Source organism: Geospiza fortis, unplaced genomic scaffold (assembly GCF_000277835.1).
Source record: "Geospiza fortis unplaced genomic scaffold, GeoFor_1.0 scaffold162, whole genome shotgun sequence".
Lineage (NCBI taxonomy): Eukaryota > Metazoa > Chordata > Aves > Passeriformes > Thraupidae > Geospiza > Geospiza fortis.
Window position 1 is genome coordinate 2822638 of NW_005054316.1, and position 20150 is coordinate 2842787.

A 20150-nucleotide genomic window follows, 5' to 3' on the forward strand; every position below is an offset into this window, starting at 1 on the left:
GGGCAGGCCCGTCGCGGGGGGTGTCGGGAGGAGCAGTTTGAACACCGCGCTGCCCAGGGCTGCCCCACTTCCCAGGGAGCGCTCCCGGGAATGCGGGCGGGCCACAGCGCACCGCGGCCAGGTCGCACGCCTGACTGACCAAGGCACTGTACTCACAAGAAAGGTAGCTTCTGCCTCTGCGAACACAGCACGCACCAACACAACAAATGCAGCAGAGCCTGTGAATTCACTGAATTAACGGTAAGGAGCTACACTGAGATGGCTTAGGTCTTCGATGTAGCAAACTTCTAACTACTTCATTCACAATCCTAAAACAAATACATAAAGTATCCTCAATGCAACAGCTGCCCAGTAACACCTGACTACACCGACTTCACTTCAAAACCGGGCTTTGAAATTCTGCACTTGTTCTTTCATCTTGCACTTCCTTCATCTTTGTAAAATTTCTACTGTTTTCCTCAAGAAAATTTGAAAACTTCAAGAAAGTTAGCAGTGCTAAAAGTGCTTCTAGGAGAAGACATATCCTTTTCCTCCAGCTATGCAGTATGTGCTTGGAGATCACCTTCCCTCGTCTGTGCTGTCGATGTTCCTGTTGTTAGTAACTGGAGTTCCTATGGGAGCATTGCTGGTTACTGTTACCCATGTCAGCTGGATCCATTCTCTAAGACCGAACACGGAGTAGCAGTACTGGTAACACACACTGTAGTAACAGCATACAGCTGGTTCAGGGGACTAGGAAGGTTTAAGCTTGAGGAGAGAAAGGGTAGAACGTTTTAACAGATATTTAGAGAAACTGTACTACAACGCTTGCCTTAAAGGAAAAAAAAAAGTACTTCTCACCTACTCCTCCAATACCTTATTAAAGAAGGGGAAGTGTCAACAGAATGGGAACACACAGCTCTACTGAAAAGCCAGGAAGAGACAGGGTCTCAAGCAGCAGCAAAACCGAGGCAATTTAGTTTCATTGCAGCACTAGTAACCAGCTGCACTGAATGAGAGGTGCAGTTGGGAACTCATACTGAAATGCTTCAAGTCAGCAGGTACAGCACTGAACAGTACAGAAGGGACCTGCAGGATCTTCTGAACAAAAGCATCTTCTGACAAGCCAGCTTTAAAAAACAAGAAGTCACACAGGGCTCAAGGCTTAATGCTGCTGCCATACCTCTGTAGCTGAGCCAAAGCTCAGGGACAGCTGTCCTTTTAAAGCACTAGCAATTGCAGGAAAGCTTTACGCTTATGTAGCTGCCCAATGTTACAGTAATGCTGATTGTTCCTGGGAGGGAAGAGGATGTGATATTTAATTCCAAATCAAGAAACTAAATGGGCACTGTACCAACAGTACAGCTACTGGATTCCATGTTGGTTGGTGGCCTTTTTTTTGCCTAGTAAAATGTATGCCTGGTTTTATCTGAACTGCAGGGATAACTTCAAACTCTGTGAATCCACTTCATCTCTGCACGGTGTCCTTAAAAAGTGCTTCATTGCTGGAGAGCAGGGAGTCAGAATGAGTAGCTGAATTCAAAAGATAGTTAAACATTTTATACCAGCATAACATCTACACAATTTTACCCCCTGTACTACCAGTGATGGTCTTTACCTTTTAACAAGAAATGCACAGAAATTCCATTCACAGGTCATGCAACTACTTTAGTAGCACCAAGTGAAAGGTTCACAAATGTTTTTTCTTAGCACAGTGAAAATTCACTCTTCATGTTAAAAGACAAGTGCTGAAGTACTAAACTTGGATTAAAAAAGTGAACTCCACTCCCACTTTGTTTCTTCCAGATCTCTCAGAGACAGACTGCAACTTGCATCTTTGACTACATTATCTCTTAATTAAAATTAACTTATTTAAAGAATTGTTAGTGGCTGTCATTGTGTCTTCTGTAATCAAATTACATTTCTGATAAACTACAATGAAATTAGGGATTGCAAAAAAACCAGATCTTTATGATCTAACCTCCAGACAGGTTTGTAGCATCAAATGCCATTACCAAAGCAATCTCTACCAGGTCTCCTTGGATATTCAGCTGAAGTACAAAATTTAAATCTGCCTTGTCTTGTAGGAATTGTACTGCTCGTGACACACAGACCCTAATGATCCATTTTCAACTTGACATAAATGATACAAATTACCTGTTACAAGGTCATGACAGCTCAAGCACATCTTAATCCTGTTCAGTTCCAGACTGATGTTTAATTTTACTTCATTAGTACAGACTTTGACTGATGTTTGCTTTGTTTGCAAAATTTGCTCTGTTCCCTTTTCTGCTCATATTAATTTAATATACACAAAGTCTGCCTTGTGCTGAGAAGTCCAAAGAATACTCTCTTTATCATTTCAAACAGCTATGAAAAAACATGCACTGTACATGTAAAAGCTAATCTGGCAACAATTGTTTAGTTGGACTAAACGTTTTAAAACATAAAGAGGGAATGACTTTATTAGCTAACTACTGCTGGGAGGCAAGTATTGCTCCTGTTTCCCTTTCTACACAGCTGCCTGCAAATTAGCAAAACTTGTATAGTAAAACTATTGTAAAATATAGTTTCTTCAGCTACAGTGAGGATTGTTTTGTTTTCCTTCCTTCTAGTGTTTAATTTGTATACAGGAGTTAACTACATTCTAACAGTAAAGCAATTAAGAAGGCATACATTATATAGGTATTTAATACTAACACCTCTATCAAAGCTTTTCCTTTTCATTTTCCCTACTTTTAAAGACATTATGCCTTTCAAAAGAGTGTGTAAGAACAACTACACTTTTAACTCCACATAACATTAAGATTTAGTTTATCTGCAGCTTTTTGAGAAAGACACAAGCAAAGTAATCTTCTTGTATTAGAATGTCCTTGTTCTGTTAATTCAAGTATATTATTTTCATCCGTAACATTCTAGAGGTTAAGTGTGTAACTACCACTAAAACTAAGCTTGAGGGTTTCGGGTTTTTTTTTAAAACAAACCAAAAACAAAAAAAAAAAACCCCAAAAAACAACCAAGCCACAAAAAAAGAAACAAAAAAACCAAACCAAACCAAAAAACCAAACAAAAAACAAAACAAACAAACAAAAAAACCCAAAATCCCCTTAATACCTGCACTTTGGCTACAAAAACTCTTGCAGCACAATTATTAGAAATCAGTGTGGAAGAAAGTAAGATTAATTTCTCACACTTCTGGTATATGTGAATTATATTTACCAATTCAGGTTCTAACATCTCTTGCTTTATTTTTTCAGGGATTTTGTGGTGTTTTGTTTCCCTCCTCCCACCTGGTCCTGCCCTGCTCTCTCATTTTAACTTAAATGCTGTACATGTGAATGACACACTCTTGCCAGATTAAACACCCAGAGAGGCAAGCCCACATAGAGAAATTAAAGAGGCAATTCTAACAAACTATAAAAAGAAACTGCTAAAAAAGAAGCTAGATTGACACTGCCACCAAATTAACTTAGGTGTTCTGCTGATGACTAAGCTATCAAAAAATACATTTGAAACTCACTGTAGTTTGTATATGCATATGTATTGCTTAGGCTACTAATGAATAGTGACGATTTCACTGCTTAAGTGAAATTCTTGCTGCACCCTTGCAGGGTGAAATAAGAATCCAGGTTTATCACTATGTAAATGTGAGTCTCATGAACTAACATACAATCAGTATTTTGCACAGCTGTTTGTACTTCTATGGTGACTGGGTAACTACCCTGAAATATAATTCTTATAAAAAGGCAACAGAGAAGTAGTGATAAGCCTATAAAAAATGCTGCTCCAAGATTTTAGGTGTGCAGAGCTGTAAGTTTACTTCAGAATAAAACACAGACATAGGGGAGAATCAAAACTTTTAGAGTTGTACTTGACCATGTATTTGGACAAAGCAGAATTACACTGCATATAACAAACAGTAAAATTTCTTAAAAGTTGTTACAAATATTTTACTTTCTACCTGTACGATCATTAACATAGTTTACTATATCATGATTTTTTTCTAAAGGCTTAAAACGAAAACAATCTCTCTAAACTACTTTCCAACAGTAAAATTTAAGTAAAATGCTTACATTCATTTGACAACAAAAAACATATTAAAAATGTTGTGTGGGTGGTGCAAGAGCTGCTCTTTCAGGTACAACCTTCTTCCGGGTTATTCCTGTGGAAAGAAAGAAAACATTCTTGTTGTAAACTGTTAATAATCAAACTCCAAAACCTTTAAAGTGACCCCTACACATGCAGCCAATTACTTGGCATAGTGCAAGATGAACCATCTAATCTGCAATTCGCTGAACAATTTACCTTTTCCTCTTTGCGTCTGTCCTTTTCTTCATTATTCTCAATTGTTTCTTCCTCATCTTCCACAATGCCATCCCCCTGATATTTGTCATGTGTCCACTTCGGACTGCTACCTGACTTTTTGAAGTTAAAACGCCCTCTGCCACGCTGGAAAGTACCACGGCCTCTTCCTCTTTTGGCCCAATAATCCACACCATCATCTCTGTCATCATGCTACAATAACACCAGAAAAAGAGTAAGGTTAGACACCTCTCAAATGTATCCCATAATGTCAGTATGCTATAGCAAATGTATAAAACAAAGTAAATGTTAAAAAGTTCTCTTCAGATTGCAATTATTCTTAAAAGGCATAATGCTATAACTAAAACCACAACACAATGGTTTGAAGAGCCCTTATTCACTGTGGGTCTACTTAAATGTTAGTAACAAACCACTTGTCTGTAACTCACACTCAGAATTAAGAATTACTAGTTTTGAGGGGAAAAAATTAAAAAGAAGCTCTAGGAAAGTGCTAGGTTACTTTAGCACAAAGGGAATTCTTTATATTTCATAAGAAGAAGTAACTGAAGGCAGTTTTCAGAAAATCTGCCCCACCAGCACAATGCAGGGCACATTAAGTTCAAACTGTTTAAAGTCTAACATTACCAAACAATATTCGAGGTTGTCTGTTTTTGTTTGCTGTCTTGCTACCAAATATAGCCTTATATAGTTAGGTATGTTGTCACAATCATTTTACACACTGCATGAAACCTACAAACAATTATTCAATATAAAAAAAAAGTTTCTATTTACAATGGTGAGGTACACTTGCTTCAACATATGATTTTTTCTTAACTTGTGATTTGGAAAGAAGTCTGAACTATTAAACACGTATCACACCCACATAATGCAGCTTAATTATACAGAAGTAGTTGAAGGGCAGCTTATTCAATTTAAAATATTTTTAGAAATTCAAGTTTAATAGCTAAAATTGACTGTTCTAATATCATGAATAGATTATCACACCTCTGTTTACAGATCAGAAAAGTTTAGATATGTCTAGGAAGACAGAACTCCTTAATGAAACATCCGAATTGTGACTGCATTATTTCTTAGTTACCTGTTAACATATTTGTGACAAGCTATAATGCTACAGGAGAAGGTCTTATCTTCATTACTTATCATCTTTTAATGATGAAACAATATCCTTCAAAGTTTGCACTGTTACAGAAATAACTGCAGCAGACACCACACATCCAGTGTACTGCACTACTTAGAGTGGTTACATCAAGGGTCCTCCTTTCATAATCCAGATGGGAGAAAGGCATCAAAACTGTGGTGATTTTCTTGTGACTATCACAGTACTCAGAGCAAAGAACTGCTCATAACACAGTCTGTCTATGAAAATCTACAAATACTGTCAGCTTTTCTGGATCTTTCACTTCTGTAGACTTCCAGACCAATCTAAGACAAATCTCAAATATCATACAGATGTAAATCCAGGAAAACACAGCACAAGCCTTTCTGGTTTAAAGTTGGGTTTTAATAAATTTTGTCTGAACCTGCCTTCTTCCCCACTCCCTGATGAAATTTTTGGAGATAAATTCCATGTCAGGCCTCAGTTACTGCCAGCCTGCTGTAGAAAGATGAAAGATAAGCAGAACCAACCACTACAGCCACTCTGATACTCTCACAGTTACTCTTGTCCCTGTCCATACATGCATGCTACTTCTAGGCTTGTAGAAAGTTTGAAAAAAAAAAAAGCATGCATAAGACATCAATTTCTCCACACCCACCAAGAAGTATTTCTTGCTTTTTGGGGTATATTCAGGATCCCATTCCTCTTCCTTCGGTCTCTTCTGAAAAGTAGTATTTGAGTTGCTGGGACCAGTATTTGTTCCAGCAAAGACTCCTCTGGCTCTTCCTCTGCCCCTAATTCGAAACTGATTAACCAAGATGTCATTTAAACCATTTACATAACACCACAAAGTAGAGTCAAGTTCTCTATTACTGAAAATACTTTTTGTGCTTAATTACAGTATCTGCAAGTGGAAAAACCATTTTCAAATTCACATACTACCTTAAGTAATATATTCAAGCATTCATTTTGAAATAATGATTCTATTAAACTTAATTGAAACACATTTGAGTTCTTGGCATAAGTTCACACACAACCACTGAAAAGAAATTTGACTGCTAGTAAACCAGTGTGTTGGAACAAAAGGTCACAAGAAGCTTCTGAAGCTGTTCAGACAAAAAACCAGGAGGAAAGCTAGACTGAAACAGGGACAAAACTGTCAGGGGAAAAAGAAAAGTATTTATGGAGTCAATGGAATAATTTATGAAAATGTGATTCTGGAATACATACTAACTGCAGTTTTCACAGGAGTATATCCACTGTGTGTTACTCAAGCATTCTTAACTGAGATTCAAGAATGTACCTCAGGCCCAATTACATTTCATATGAGTAAATTCTTTACTCAGAAAAAAGTCAATAGCATGTACTGTGCAGAGCAGCAATGCTTAAAGTGAAAAAGAGTGTTTAAAATATTCTTTATAATGAATTACTGAGGTTTTAAAATGCTAGGCTGGTGTCCTGGGTTGGCTATATGATGCTTGCATCCCCAATTTGCACCTTTTAAGACTTGTTCCAGAGAGTGAAGGGGGGAGAGAAGAAGTGTGCAGTTTGTTTTCAGACACTGCACTCACTCCTCCACATTCACTCCTTCACATTCCTGCTCCTGGACTGTTGTTGTCTGCGGATGGACAGACAGCAGGACAGAGCTCTCTTTTGCTTTTAGTTAGCTTTAGCTAGCTGAGGCAAAGAAGTTCCCTGGACTGTGGGATTTTTTCCTTTTCTTGGACCTGTTCAAACCTGCTCTGGACTGAACACCAGAAGAGCACCGGCAGCTTACACCTGTGGCCCACTGGGCCAGGCCTGGGCTGCAGCATTTCCAGCGCTGGAGGGACTGATATGAGACTGAGTGAGCTGAGCTGCAACCTGGGGAGGGGACTTTTCTCAGTTTGTCATCTCTTTTGGAGCAGCAAAGGGTTTTATTGTTTAATATTGTTTGGGTTTTATTGTTTAATAAACAGTTTTTTCCACTTTTCTCCAAGGAGGTTTTTTTTTCCCCGAACCGGCTGGGCGAGGGGCCAATTGAATCTGCTTTCTAGAGGAACCCCTTGGGGGAGGTTCAGTTCCAAATTTGCCCTGAACCAGGACAGCTAGAAAGTCTCACACCAAAAACCATCCTTAACTCAGAATTCACTAAGTAGTAAGGTATACAGTTATCTCAGCATGTAAACACTTAGCTTGTAGAAAACACTCAATGAGTTTATATCCTTCATTGAAGGGGAGAAGAAAGGTTAGTTGGGGAAGATAAGACTGCTAAAAACTAAGAGCACAATTTCCAAAAGTAGCCTACTTAAAAACACAGAACTGCATCTTCAGAGTAATAGTACAAAAATATGACTGGATGCTAATTTATTTGTTAAAAATAAGCGTTTCATAAACGTAGATCAAAAACATATATAATTAATGAACTCAAAAGGTAAGTGTTACGCATAAATAGTTCCACAAAGCTCTGAAACTTCTAATGCAGAATTTATGCTGGACAGATTTAAAATTACTCTGAAATCAAACCAACTGTTAAACAATCTGTAGAAGGCTCATAAGACCTATCCAATACTCTGGCACTCTGAGAGAAAAGAAAAACCAAAAAATTGTATGGAGAGTCATTTGGAAAGTGAGACTAACTGTACAAGGGAGGAAGTAAGGTATGCTTTCTTGATTTCCAACAGCTTTACAAAATTAGGGCACAATAAACAGTAACCTGGGGGAAGGGGCAGGGGGCAGACAGAATTATGACAGGATTAAAAAAGAAAAAAAAAGAGGCATCAGCATTTCCTGGTATTCGGTCCTGTGATCAGATTCCCTTTAAGAAAAACGTCCACAGTTTTCCTCACCATTTTATTAATGCTTCCCTGTACCAAATCATCTTTCAGATAAAGAACTACAGGACATAAAATCTACTATGGTGTTAACTTTCTGGTCTTCTTTATTAGAAAGACTACCACAAAAAAGACAAGTGTATATTTTCTATATAGAACTCACTTTAAACAGAGCTGCTACACATAATTCTTTCATATATGGATACTAATGACATTGCCATTGAAAAATCCTAATTATCCTTATTTTTGTGTCCATATTTGAAAACTATTCACGATGCTTATGTATGGGAAGCCTAGAACCCAAAAGAATCGTGTACTAGCCAAAGTTAGTGAAAAACCATTGCTGACTTAACATCAGCTTGCTGAATAGGGAAGATGTTACATTCTCCAAGGCTTCCTGTTAGGAGAAAGATTTAAAACCAAAGCATTTTATTTACTCCAAAAGCAAAGCAGTATTCACTGGAATGCGGCCACTATTAGCCTGTATTTACAAACACATTCCTACACTACCTGGTCTGTGTTTTTTGATACCATCCAAGATATTTTCCTAAAGAGGAGATCTGAGTCAGCTGTTGGCCTATTTAGATTCACCTGCTCAGACACTTTGTTCCAAAAGCCTGCATGTGACCATGTATATTGTTAATGAACATTAATTAACCTGTTATCATTGCATAGACCAAACTGGCAGTCACTAACAATTAAATGAGTAGAAATCTATTAACTTTCCAGTTCCCATCTACCTCAATTGCATGTGAAGTAGCACCTCTCTCACAATACATACAATCTGGTTTTATAAAGCAGGAAGGCTTCAATGAATTACAAGTTTTCTCCCACTAAATCTCCTCGACAGGAGATGGAGTTTTAAGCTCTCTTTTGTTTAACTTCTGTTTTGTACCATTATTTTAAATAGCTAAAAATTGTGCTGATAGTCATATTTGATGCCTACACCATCCAGGGATTTATATACTTATGCCACAGTTCCACAGCATAACTATATAAAAAATAAGAAGAAAGGAGGAAATGATGCACTTCTAGTGTTAGAAATTTAGAACTTTGAATTTTCCTGTAGGTAGCTATAGTTTTTTAGATGGAGTATTCAAGCTTCAAGTATTGGCACATGCCACATGCATTTCAGACACCCTTATGTGTAGTTCAAAACTTATTTTTTGCATGATTAAACATTTATACTAAACACTGTACTTTAGCATTATTTGGTCTTAATTACAGGCTACATTAAGGAATTACTGTTGAAGTATGAAATTACTCGTACTTATTATGTAAAACAGTTTTTCCCCACCTACATGGAGCTTGAACTTTTTTGTGTGTTTAGCTGTGGTCTGGAAGTCTATTTTGCCGTGCTGTTGGGGGGGGTGGGTGAGTGGTGTCTATTTGTGGGTTGTTTGGGGTTTTTTTTTGGTTTGGGCTGTATGGTGTTTTTAAGTGCTCCCTATCTTTTTCAAGGCCTTCTTTATTGATTCCTAGTTTTTCCAAATGCATCTACCTTTCCCAGTTATACATCAATAATTACATTAACAAAGAATCTGAAAGTTTAAGATTTTTCTGAAGACTAGAGTGGTCAATGTGCCACTTTCCAAATCACAATACTTAAATACACTCCAGAGATAGATCAATGAACTTTCAAGCTCAGTGGCTAGTCCAAGCCAAAGAAACACAAAAATAACAAGTATACCATCTCCTCAATACAGCTGTTTCAAGGTTGACATTTATTTTTAATTATGTGCCATTCTCTATTTAAAAAGTTGCAGGCATTACACACAAAGGGGTGCCAAACCAAACCAAGCATGAGAGGGCAAAACAGAAGGCACAGGGAGCTAAGGGTTATCAGAACCCAAGACTTAAAATTTACAGAACAGTGAATTTTCAGATCCTGTTAGGAAACAGCATTATAAAAGAAGATCAAGGAATAATCCTGTTCCCCAGACCCTTATGCTAGGATCTCTAATATCATGCTAATGCATATTTACAGATCATTCAAGTGCTACTGGTGACTGCTGGGGGAAAAAAAAAAGACTCAATATTTCAGGTTTGGTATATTGTATAAAGACTTCAAGTCTAGCCTAACATGAATCACTACAACACTCCCTCATTTACTTTGTTCCACTATTGCCATTGGTGAAGTGTTCATAATTTGGGGGAAGAATAGGAGAAAAACTTACAAAGGTGCCTCTTGGCCTGTTGACTCCAGCAAAACCAGAGTATTCTTTCTGTTCATGGTGGGTTTTGAACTCTTCATCTCTTTCTTTCTTGCAATCCTTTTCTTCTCGAGAACTGGATGAGGAAGAAGATGGGGAGGAAGATGGAGAGGACCGAGCACGGTCTTGGTCTCTTTTTTGTTTACTGAAAAATAAAAAAATATACTATGTGCTATTTTAAACGTACTAGATAGCCTGTAACATGCTATACTAAACCGGGTCTCTATATTTTATGAAAAACTAACCCCCTTCTGGATATAAAGTCACACATTACATATCTGAGATATTAAGGCGAAGTATATTTCCACTTTCCAGCCTCCTCTGACACATTTAAGTGCACTAAATGCATATTATTGCTGGTGAGTTGGAAAGCAGCAGTCTGCAAACTGTAAGATACAACTTTTCTAGATTCTGATGCCATGAAGAGATGCTGTTACTTTTAAGATCTGCCTTTCTTCTGAGGCAGAAAAACAGAAGTTAAAGGGAAAAACCCCTTAAGGTAAAGCCTTACAGTAACTTGACACAGTTCAGTTTGCACACTGTTGAGAGGTATGGTATGGGCTTCCATACATAAATGGCTGTAGGGAAATTAGCCAGTGGAAGAAAATGTGGATACCAAAGTCAAAATAAATGGGAAACAGGAAGCGTAAGTAAAAATTCACTTTATATATATACAGTACAAAGCAGGGAAAAAATCCTACAGCAAAACTTTCAGTAACCCCATAGTGGTATTAACTTGACCCAATTTACAAGATTTTAGCATTCTATTCAAAGAAAGGTCATACCTGAAGTAACTCTTACCACTTCTACACAGTATCCACTGAGATATGCTAACATTTTTTTCTTAAAACAGCCCACTGGCTTTAAACAAATTTAGAAATTCCCCTTCTCACCCATGTTAAAACCTAAGTATCAGTAAAATTCTCATACTCTGGGTGTTATGAGTTGAAAAAGTGCGGAATCAAGCATAACGAACCAAAGTTCTTACACAAACTGTTTATAGAAATGTACTGCATTGAAGTCCAACCTCCTGATGTAGCCTGGATAATAGGACAGATTAATTTGTCATTTTTTTTTTCAGTGTTAGCTTGCTATTCCAAAGTTTTTGTCCTCATCCACCATAAGCCGTGTAAAAGACAGATAATACATATTTGCTGTAAAACAAATAATTTTAATTGTTTAAAATTAAATGATCCATTATACATTGAAAATTGAAAGCAATTAAGCTTACAATTACAAAAGGCTAATTAGAAGCTAAAATCCTCTATAGGGACATCAAATATTTACCTGTCATCTTTGTAAGATTTGTAATCCTTGTAATCTTTTGGAGTTTTCTCTTGCTTTCTTGACCCACTGGATTCCCTGGAACCCTTTGAGTCTCCTCGCTCCTTACTTCGTTCTTTTCTACGTCGGTCAATGTCATGCCGAAGATCAGCAGAATCACACCTTAATTTTTTATCTCCCTGTAAACAAATACATATTTTGCAACAAAATATTGAAATACAACATCAAGAGAATCTCAGCGAAAAGGTAAGCTGTGCATCAATTAAAATATAAAAAGATAGAATTTACCTATTTTTCAACAAACTTCAGCACACAAATTGACTTTTCCCTTTACATGCAATGGCTACATGTAAAAAAAGAACAGCTAAGAATTTCAGTTTCAAACAAGCATTCCCATCAAGCCAATTGGTGTCTAGTTTTTGATGATACAGACCACAACAATACATGGTTTGAAGAGATAATTAAGTATTTATTTCTTCTGATGAATTGTTTTTAAACAGAGCACAACCACCTTTGTAGTTCAACCACACTACTCACTGACCATCTTGGTATTTCCCTCAGCCCCAAACCTATTCTTTGTCCTTGGGCAGCTTACTGGTCAAAAAACATGCAAGTAGAAAGGAAGCATGGCAAAAGACTTGACCTTATGTACCATTTTATTAATACAGCAAAATCACACTACATAAACCAGCTTCTTGATAACATGTTTTACTCAAAGGAAAAAAAAATCTAAATGCAAGTACTCTAGGTACAATACAATTTTGTATTTTTATACAGAAGACCAGAGATGAAGTTGAGATTTAAAATGAGACTAAGTTTAGAAGCACAGATAGGACATTTACTTAGAACCTACTTTTTGACTTTCTTCCTTAAAGACTCTCTCTTCACCTGTTAAACGGGTATGCTTCCTCAGGGTGCTTGGAGAGATGTCAATCCTCCTAAATGTAAAATAAAAGCAGTGTCTTGCCATACATGTACATGACTGCTAACAGCCTCAGACATTTCAACAGAAAACTGACAAACCAGGCATTTTTGCAGTAGAATAAACTTTTGGATTGTTAAACCTCACCATCAGAATACAGAAGCAGACTAAAAATGAAAAACCATAATTCTGTTCTGTGTGAAGTATGCTAAAAAACACAAATACAGAAAACAGGCAGACTGATGTTTCACATTTTAAGTATAGCTTGGAAGACAGAAAAAATGTTTAATGATTTATTTCAAAAGGACCAGTATATGTAGCCAGTTGAAAGCCCACCCACTCCAAGAAACCATTAGCACTATGATAGTTTGCTGAAAAGTCAAAAGTTCTAAACAAGAAAAATTGTGAAGTTAGACACTGTATCCTCACATGCAACACAAATATAGTACACTGCATCATAAAACTAGAGCACATGATCAGACACTACATCTGCATGCCTACCTTCTTACCTTTTAGATTCTCAGATTTTTCAAAAAACTGCTGTAAATTAACACACACAAAAACTAAAGTAGTATGAGATGGAACATTTCACACTGAAGAAGAAAGATGCATGTACAGGGCTTCTTTTCATCTTCAAGACATATGCCCCTCAATATTTGAGCACTGCATGTGAGAAAAGTAAATATATCCCAAATGAGATACAGAGGTAGAGAAGACATCTGTCACAAAACCACAGATGAAGCCAGACCTGACTCAGATGAGTTCTCTTTTACAGAAGGGTTTGGTTTCTTTTGTATTTTGTAATTACACAAATTACCTCATCCAGATTAGAAAAAGTATTTTGGGTTCTCAAAATAAATATTAGAAGACATTATTTGAAACAAAGCATCTGCATATGCAGTTAACATATACCTATGTATTTCTGGGCTCTTTTGTCGGGTGCAGTGCTCTTCAGTTGCTTTTTGATACGCAGTGAACCTCTCATTTAGGGTCATTCCAGCCGACTTGAAGTATTGCTCTGTTGGTTACAATAGAAAAAACACTGTTTCATTAGTTTCATTCAACTGCCACGTATTTCATTCCTGACAGAAAGGCAAGTAGCAGGCAAAACCCACAGTACTTTCAATAAATTTATCAGGACAAGCAAATGTGGCGTTTTCCCTATTTTTACACACACGGTAACCCAAACAAAATAACAGCGCACAGCATCACTGCAAGTCTACTACTCCGTGATTGTATCACATCTCATTCAAGCATCATTTACTGACTGGACTTGCTCATTTTCAGTGACATTTTCCTCTAATGATAAAGAGCAATTTCTTAAACCGTTATTTTATATTTTGCCCACAAGAGAAAGTGAAATTACTTTTGAGTCCTGAATATTTGCAGCAAGTACACTTTACCATTCATCTCATCTCTAACTTAAAACAAACATTTAAGTAATGTGCGCTTCAATAACTACATGAATGACCTAACAACTCTTTTCTTAAAGGAATACAATTTCTTGATTGGGTGATGATAAACGATACAATTAACACACCTATGCATAAATAAATTCATTTAAGCATCTGGCATCTTGGCAAACTTGACAACTTCTCTGACAAATTTTCTCCTTCCTTCAGAGACAGATAAATTAGCCACAGCAAAACTCAGTTTTTAAACCAGCTCAACAAATGTGTTTAAATGTAATATAGAAATACATAAAAGTCATGAGCTATGAAATGTTACATATGAAGCAAGCTATCTGCTTAACAGGTCAACATACATCTGTATCAACTTACCGCCCGGCATCCAGCATTTGTCTCATAACCAACCATTAAAACTTGAAACGGCCACTACAAGGGTAGTGCCTCAATCATAATTCCATCAAACACAGGAATTTGAGCTAGTAATTCTGTTTTTATGCCATTTTTGCCAGGAAGACAGAAGGTTCAACTTTGCCTGTTTGGCATCTGTATCTTTCAACAGCTATTTTACTTTTGTAACATGGATTTTGCCATTTCAAAACACATTCCAGGACCTAGTTACAATGAAAAAGAAAACATCACTGGGCATTTTCAGCTCTACATTAATAAAGAGCTGTTCAGACTGGTCGCATCACACCAATAATGAACATAACTTCAGTTTGTCAAAAAAGTTACAAAAATTCTGATCACAGACCACAGTAAATCTGAAACTTAAAGAGATGTTTTGCTTCCAAAACAACCGTAACAGTACACATTCTAGTAACTTGACCAGACAGGCCGTTAAATTTATAAGATATTCAACACAGAAAAAGTTACAGAAAAAGTCTATCAACATGTGAGAGTTCCGCAAGTATTATTTTTACCTACCCCTACATATGTATCATATAAGCAAAAATTTACAGAAGCTCTCACTGGATTGAATCTTATATTTCTTTACACATCAATAAACAGATATGTTCACAACAAATCATTATACACTAAACAGGTATCCCAATATTTTTTTTAACTAATACATTATCTTAGTCCATTATCGACTATTACTTTGTAAGTAATTCAATATGAGGGAAATAACTTAGCTTTAGTAATCTGAATTATGTTAACAAAATGGAGATTTTTAACTGAATTCAGCACATATTTCTAGCACACAAATCTCAGCAATTTTAGAAGGTAATGCATCTTAAAAACAATGCTTACAAACAGGATCATTGAAACTGGTATCTAATTAAGCATTTCCTCTTTTCCCTTTACTGTGGTGATATGGAAAATTACTTTCATCAGCTTTGTACTATCTCAGTTACATTTAACACAACAGCAAGACAAAAGTCCAGTGAAATAAAGCAAATGCTATGGAAAAAAAAGCATTTAAAGAACACTCTAGACATCCCCAGGGGGTTTTAGGAATTCTCTATTGTCCCATAAAAATACTTCAGAGGATATGACCTAAATGAAACATATCTACTTTGATATGGTATCATATGGTCTGGGTTTGGATTTCAGTGGGGGAGGACTTCTGTTGTATTGGTTTGTTGAGGGTTCTTCTTGGTGTTTATACAAAATAGCCACTACTGTTATATCAGAAAATAATTAGTGTAAAGCTCATTTAATGGAGGTTTATTTAGCCACTGCCAAGTTTGTGTAAGTGAAATTCCTGAAAATATTGTCATATAGGAATAAAACACATTATAACCATGAACTTTACTACCATTTAGAATACAATTTTTCTTAAATCCTCCTGAGGGGGAAAAAAACCCCTTCTACTAAGAATCTGGAAATGACCTCTAGGATGCTCCAAAAGGAATGCCATTGTTATTTACAGTCCAAAGACATCTGTCAACCTACACCACAACATTTAATATAAAATTGTATGGTAAACTCATTAAAATAAAATTAGAAAAACTGACCAGTGTATGTGTAAACTACACTGCAGAAATTCAAACTTTCTATGCTACCTAGGATCAAATATTTATCCGGAAATATAGAATACCTGCTATTATACTCTACACTGCTTGTGGTTCTTTTGTCCTAGTTTCTGTGGCTATTATTTTTCTAATTATTTTCATGAATACCTCAACAGGAAGAAAGTTTGGGTAAATCACAACATTAGAAGAGACCTGAAATCTTCCTGTACTAGAAACAGCATATGGACTTAAATGAACTTGTCAGCCACATATCTGGTACAATAAACTAAACACATACCTTTGACATGGTGAACCAAGGACACAATGTGCTGAATAAATGACTCTGATGTGCTTTTGCTGGCCTGTGGCAACTTAATGTGGTCAAAGATGGATCGGAACTCTTGCTCCTTCTTGACGGAATGGACAAGTGTGCTAGCAAGCAGCCTGTCTTTAGTCAAGGAAGCAGGTCTAAAATGCATCAACAACAAAGAGACACACAAAAGAAACCACTAGTTTAAATAAATACGAACAACACTGCAGGCAGGTGGAGAACCACACTGTAAAGTGGAATCATTTACCTATTGGAATCATCAAGAGGTACTGGTGCCATTTTGAGTTTAACTTCAGGACGATGGGAGTCACTGGCTATCATTTTGATCCTAAGTGGGCTCTCCTCTCTGAAGGTGGATTTTTCTCTCGCATCCAGATTCTTGTGTAGAGGAGGACTGTAATCAAAGAGTTCTTTGAGCTTTTCAGACTTTACCTGCTCAGGTGACTGAGTTTCTTTCTTCATCATTAGTCTCTCAGAACTCTTGTCTTCTTCCTTGTGCTTATCTTTTGTTGCACTAGGCCTTTCCACTACATAGCCAGTCTCTTTAAGCTTATAACTTTTCTCATCTCTAAATCCATCGCTCTCTCTAGTGCCCTTGATTGATATTTTAGATTTGTATTTGGTTCCTTCCTCCTCAGCATTCCGGTGAGATGCAGTAGGAAAATTTTTACCCTGATCTGCCAGGACAGATTTTCTGAACTGTCTGTAATCCTCTGTCTCCTCTGTGTCCTCCCCTTCAGAGTCATTAAACTTTTCCTTCCCAGTCTCTTTATCAACGAAAAAATCTAAAGTTTCCTGTTCCTCCCATTCCCTTTCTCCCTCTGTCCTCCCTTTTTCTGATCCTCTCTCCTTCTGGGCCTCCTTCTCCCTGGTATTACCCCTATCAAGCAGGTATACTCTAGACTCTTCATCTGTGTACCTGTGGATAGCAAAGAAGAGACTGGTAACTCTGGATTGCATTCATTCCAGTTCACTTGCATTCCCCTTTTGTGTCAATTCCACACCAAGAAGAAGATGAAAAAACATTCCTCTGAGCAATTAACTTTAGCATGCAATGCTTGGCACATCATTAACACTGCATCTACTGTCATATATGCACTACTGGAGGCATCTGAAGAATATAATGCCTTTCTGTAAATGCCTAGAAATTTACTTGCTTGTTTTCTTAATCAGTACCCAGTTTCACATTCTCTCTCATTACACTAGTAATTTTTTCCATCAAATTCACATGGTTTGAAACTCAAGACTGCAATTCATTTTGCACCTCTTTTGCTGAAAGAGTTGAAGTAGTAGCATAAAAAAGTGAATTATTTTCAAGATCCTGCACATTACTAAGACAATTCCACAATCTGGCACAGGCTTAGTACATTCACTATATTGTGTTCAAGCAGGGAACCATTAGAAGGCAGCTCTCCTAAACACAGAAACACACCAAGTAATTAGTTCAGCCACTGCCTTATCTGTATGCTATGTTCACACAGGTTCTAATACCTTCACCAACTCCAACACATCTGATGCAAGAGAAGTTGTATTTTTGATCTCCTAAGCAGTAACTTTTTTACATTATAAAGCGCTGATTAGACAAATTAATTTCAAAGCTTACAATCAAGCCTACAGAGCATAGTCACAACTTCTCTAACTCTTTTTGTAAGAAATCCACTGAAACACCAGTCACATTCAAAAGGAACAGTCTAATGCCAGTAAGACTCTAACAACTTTCAAAAATTACTACTATGTCAAACTTTTTAAGAACAACTTGAAGAATTTTACATTCATTGGAATATATAAACTGAATTTCCTTCACATCAAGAGCATTATATTCCTGGAATACTAACACCTACCCTCTTTCATAAGTAACGCAATTCAAGACAAAGTTTTCATATTGCATGACACAATTAGCCAATTGATGCTGTTTATGTCAACATAAAAAAATTATTGCACAACATGGACATTTCTAGACTTCCAAAATACTTGCATTTCAAACTACATGAAGCATTAAAATTCTGAAATACCTGAACAGAGTTCACTATCAAGCCAGCAAGTCTGATGCACTATTCCAATTAAGATTTTTCTTAATAGTAAAATGAGTACAAGATAAACCATAGAGGAAAAGCACAAACCAATTCCTCCTCAAGGATACGTGTCCCTATCTCTATTATCCAAATTTCAAGGCCTTGAAGCATCCTAGCAGGAGAAGGCATATATATCTTTCAAGCTCAATTCCAACCAGACTAGTATTACTAGCCTTCCATAATGCATTTTCCAAGGTTACGGTGATGATCTTGATGAAACTCTAACACTATTTTTAAGAGGCAACAGTAGGCTTATAACTTGGTTCTTACCTTTTCATAAACTTTCCACCTTTTGCAGTTTCCTGTTCACCACCCTCAGGATAAAATGACCGCACTCGAGCCTCCTCACGGGGGGCACTCTGTGATGGGATTGTCTTTGCAGGGCTTCTCCTCGAAGGGATATGATGCAATGGGCTATTCTGAGAAGGACTATAGCGGCTAGAACCATTTCCAAGAGAACCAGAGCCAGATCTCTCAGGACTATGCTGAATGGAATGGGAATGCTGAGGTGTGTCCTTTGCTGAGTGGGCTGTGCTAAGCAGAGGGGCATCAGAGCAAGATGAACTCTGGCTAGGTGGGGTGGCAATAGAAGGACTATGGGGTGACCTTGGACTGTTATCATACGCTGAAAGGCCGGGCCAAATGTCGCCAGAAGCTGCTGATGATTTGTTAAAATCGTCAAGAGACTCCGATGGGTCGTGTTCAAATGTATCTTTCGGTTCATCCTGTGATTTATTTTTCAAGGGACTGTCTTGCAAAGGAGCCCCTTCAGTTTTCTTTGCCTGCTTTTCCAGAGATGCACGTCTTTTGGAAGAGATGGGTGATTTGCTGTATGGGGATGAAGAACGAGATGAAGAGGACCTCGGGGACCGGGAAGATCTGTAAGATCGACGAGACCTGCTCCGGGACCTCTGGGAAGACACCGACCTTCGTTTTGGACTTCTGGAACGGGAGCGGCCGCGCCGAGGGCTTCTGGAGTGTCTTCGGTTCCACACAGGCCTATAGCCTCCACGATGGTATCTACCGCCTCCTCCTTGGTAATACCCTCTACCTCTTCCTCTGTAACCATAGGGACGTCTCATTCCTCTATTATTCCTGTAATCTCTGCGATAATCTCGAGAATAAACACGATCTCTGCTCCGAGATCGGGAGTACGTCCTTGACCGAGACCTGGAGCTAAAATTAAAAAACAAACATTAACATTTTACAACTGGAAAATCTGAGGAAAAAAAAAAGTGCCTTGATGCAAAATGCTAGATTTCTCAAAATGCACTCAGAAGGCAAAGGATGCAGACTCCCTGGTCTTTAAGTAACTTCTGCAATCTCTCTTTATTTATTATTTCTGAAATAAATTAATTATAATAAACATGTCTATACTACTAAGGACCATGAAACCTGGCATCACGTGGTTAAGACACTACCAGCCTCACTGGCCTCCCCAGACATTTTATCAGAGATCACCACCACCCCGGAACACAGCATTTGGTTCCTCAGCCACCACAGTTCACAGCCTGGTACAAGGAGTGACATGGCCCCCGCAGTGTAATATTCCAGCCTGTGCATGGCAGCAGCTGAGACAGTAAAAACTCAATTGACCCACTTCTTATGGGAGATGGTAATGTCCACTAATAACTAAGATGAGGAAAACACTGGAGGCAACTGAGAAGACAACATACAGCAAAACTTACCTACTGAAGCCTTAAGTTACTTCAGATATGAAAAGTTTAGTAAGAAATAACAAATTACAGGGAAA

The 20150-nt window shown here is 37.5% G+C and overlaps 2 protein-coding genes across 7 annotated transcripts in view; both read right to left on the bottom strand.

Annotated features, from left to right (window-relative positions):
- Positions 1 to 658, bottom strand: part of MTFR2 (mitochondrial fission regulator 2) — a 10245-nt gene extending 9587 nt beyond the window's left edge. Inside the window, exon 1 of the mRNA XM_031056241.1 lies at positions 640 to 658. Coding sequence (XP_030912101.1) covers positions 640 to 658 — 19 coding nt within the window. The remainder of the gene's footprint in view (positions 1 to 639) is intronic.
- Positions 659 to 3771: 3113 nt separating this feature from the next.
- BCLAF1 (BCL2 associated transcription factor 1) overlaps positions 3772 to 20150 on the bottom strand; it is a 20209-nt gene continuing 3830 nt past the window's right edge. For 4 of the 6 annotated variants that reach the window (XM_031056228.1, XM_005420076.2, XM_031056229.1 and 1 more), the window contains 10 exons: positions 18668 to 19573; positions 16573 to 17244; positions 16293 to 16462; positions 13543 to 13648; positions 12562 to 12646; positions 11712 to 11887; positions 10389 to 10569; positions 6057 to 6203; positions 4285 to 4494; positions 3772 to 4141 (listed from right to left, as the gene is read on the bottom strand). In XM_031056228.1, the coding sequence (XP_030912088.1) occupies positions 4136 to 4141; positions 4285 to 4494; positions 6057 to 6203; positions 10389 to 10569; positions 11712 to 11887; positions 12562 to 12646; positions 13543 to 13648; positions 16293 to 16462; positions 16573 to 17244; positions 18668 to 19573 (2659 nt within the window). In that variant the 3' untranslated portion in view covers positions 3772 to 4135. Of the gene's footprint in view, positions 4142 to 4284; positions 4495 to 6056; positions 6204 to 10388; positions 10570 to 11412; positions 11579 to 11711; positions 11888 to 12561; positions 12647 to 13542; positions 13649 to 16292; positions 16463 to 16572; positions 17245 to 18667; positions 19574 to 20150 lie in introns of those variants that run through there. The other 2 variants (XM_005420079.2, XR_004081653.1) reach the window with 2 other exon arrangements.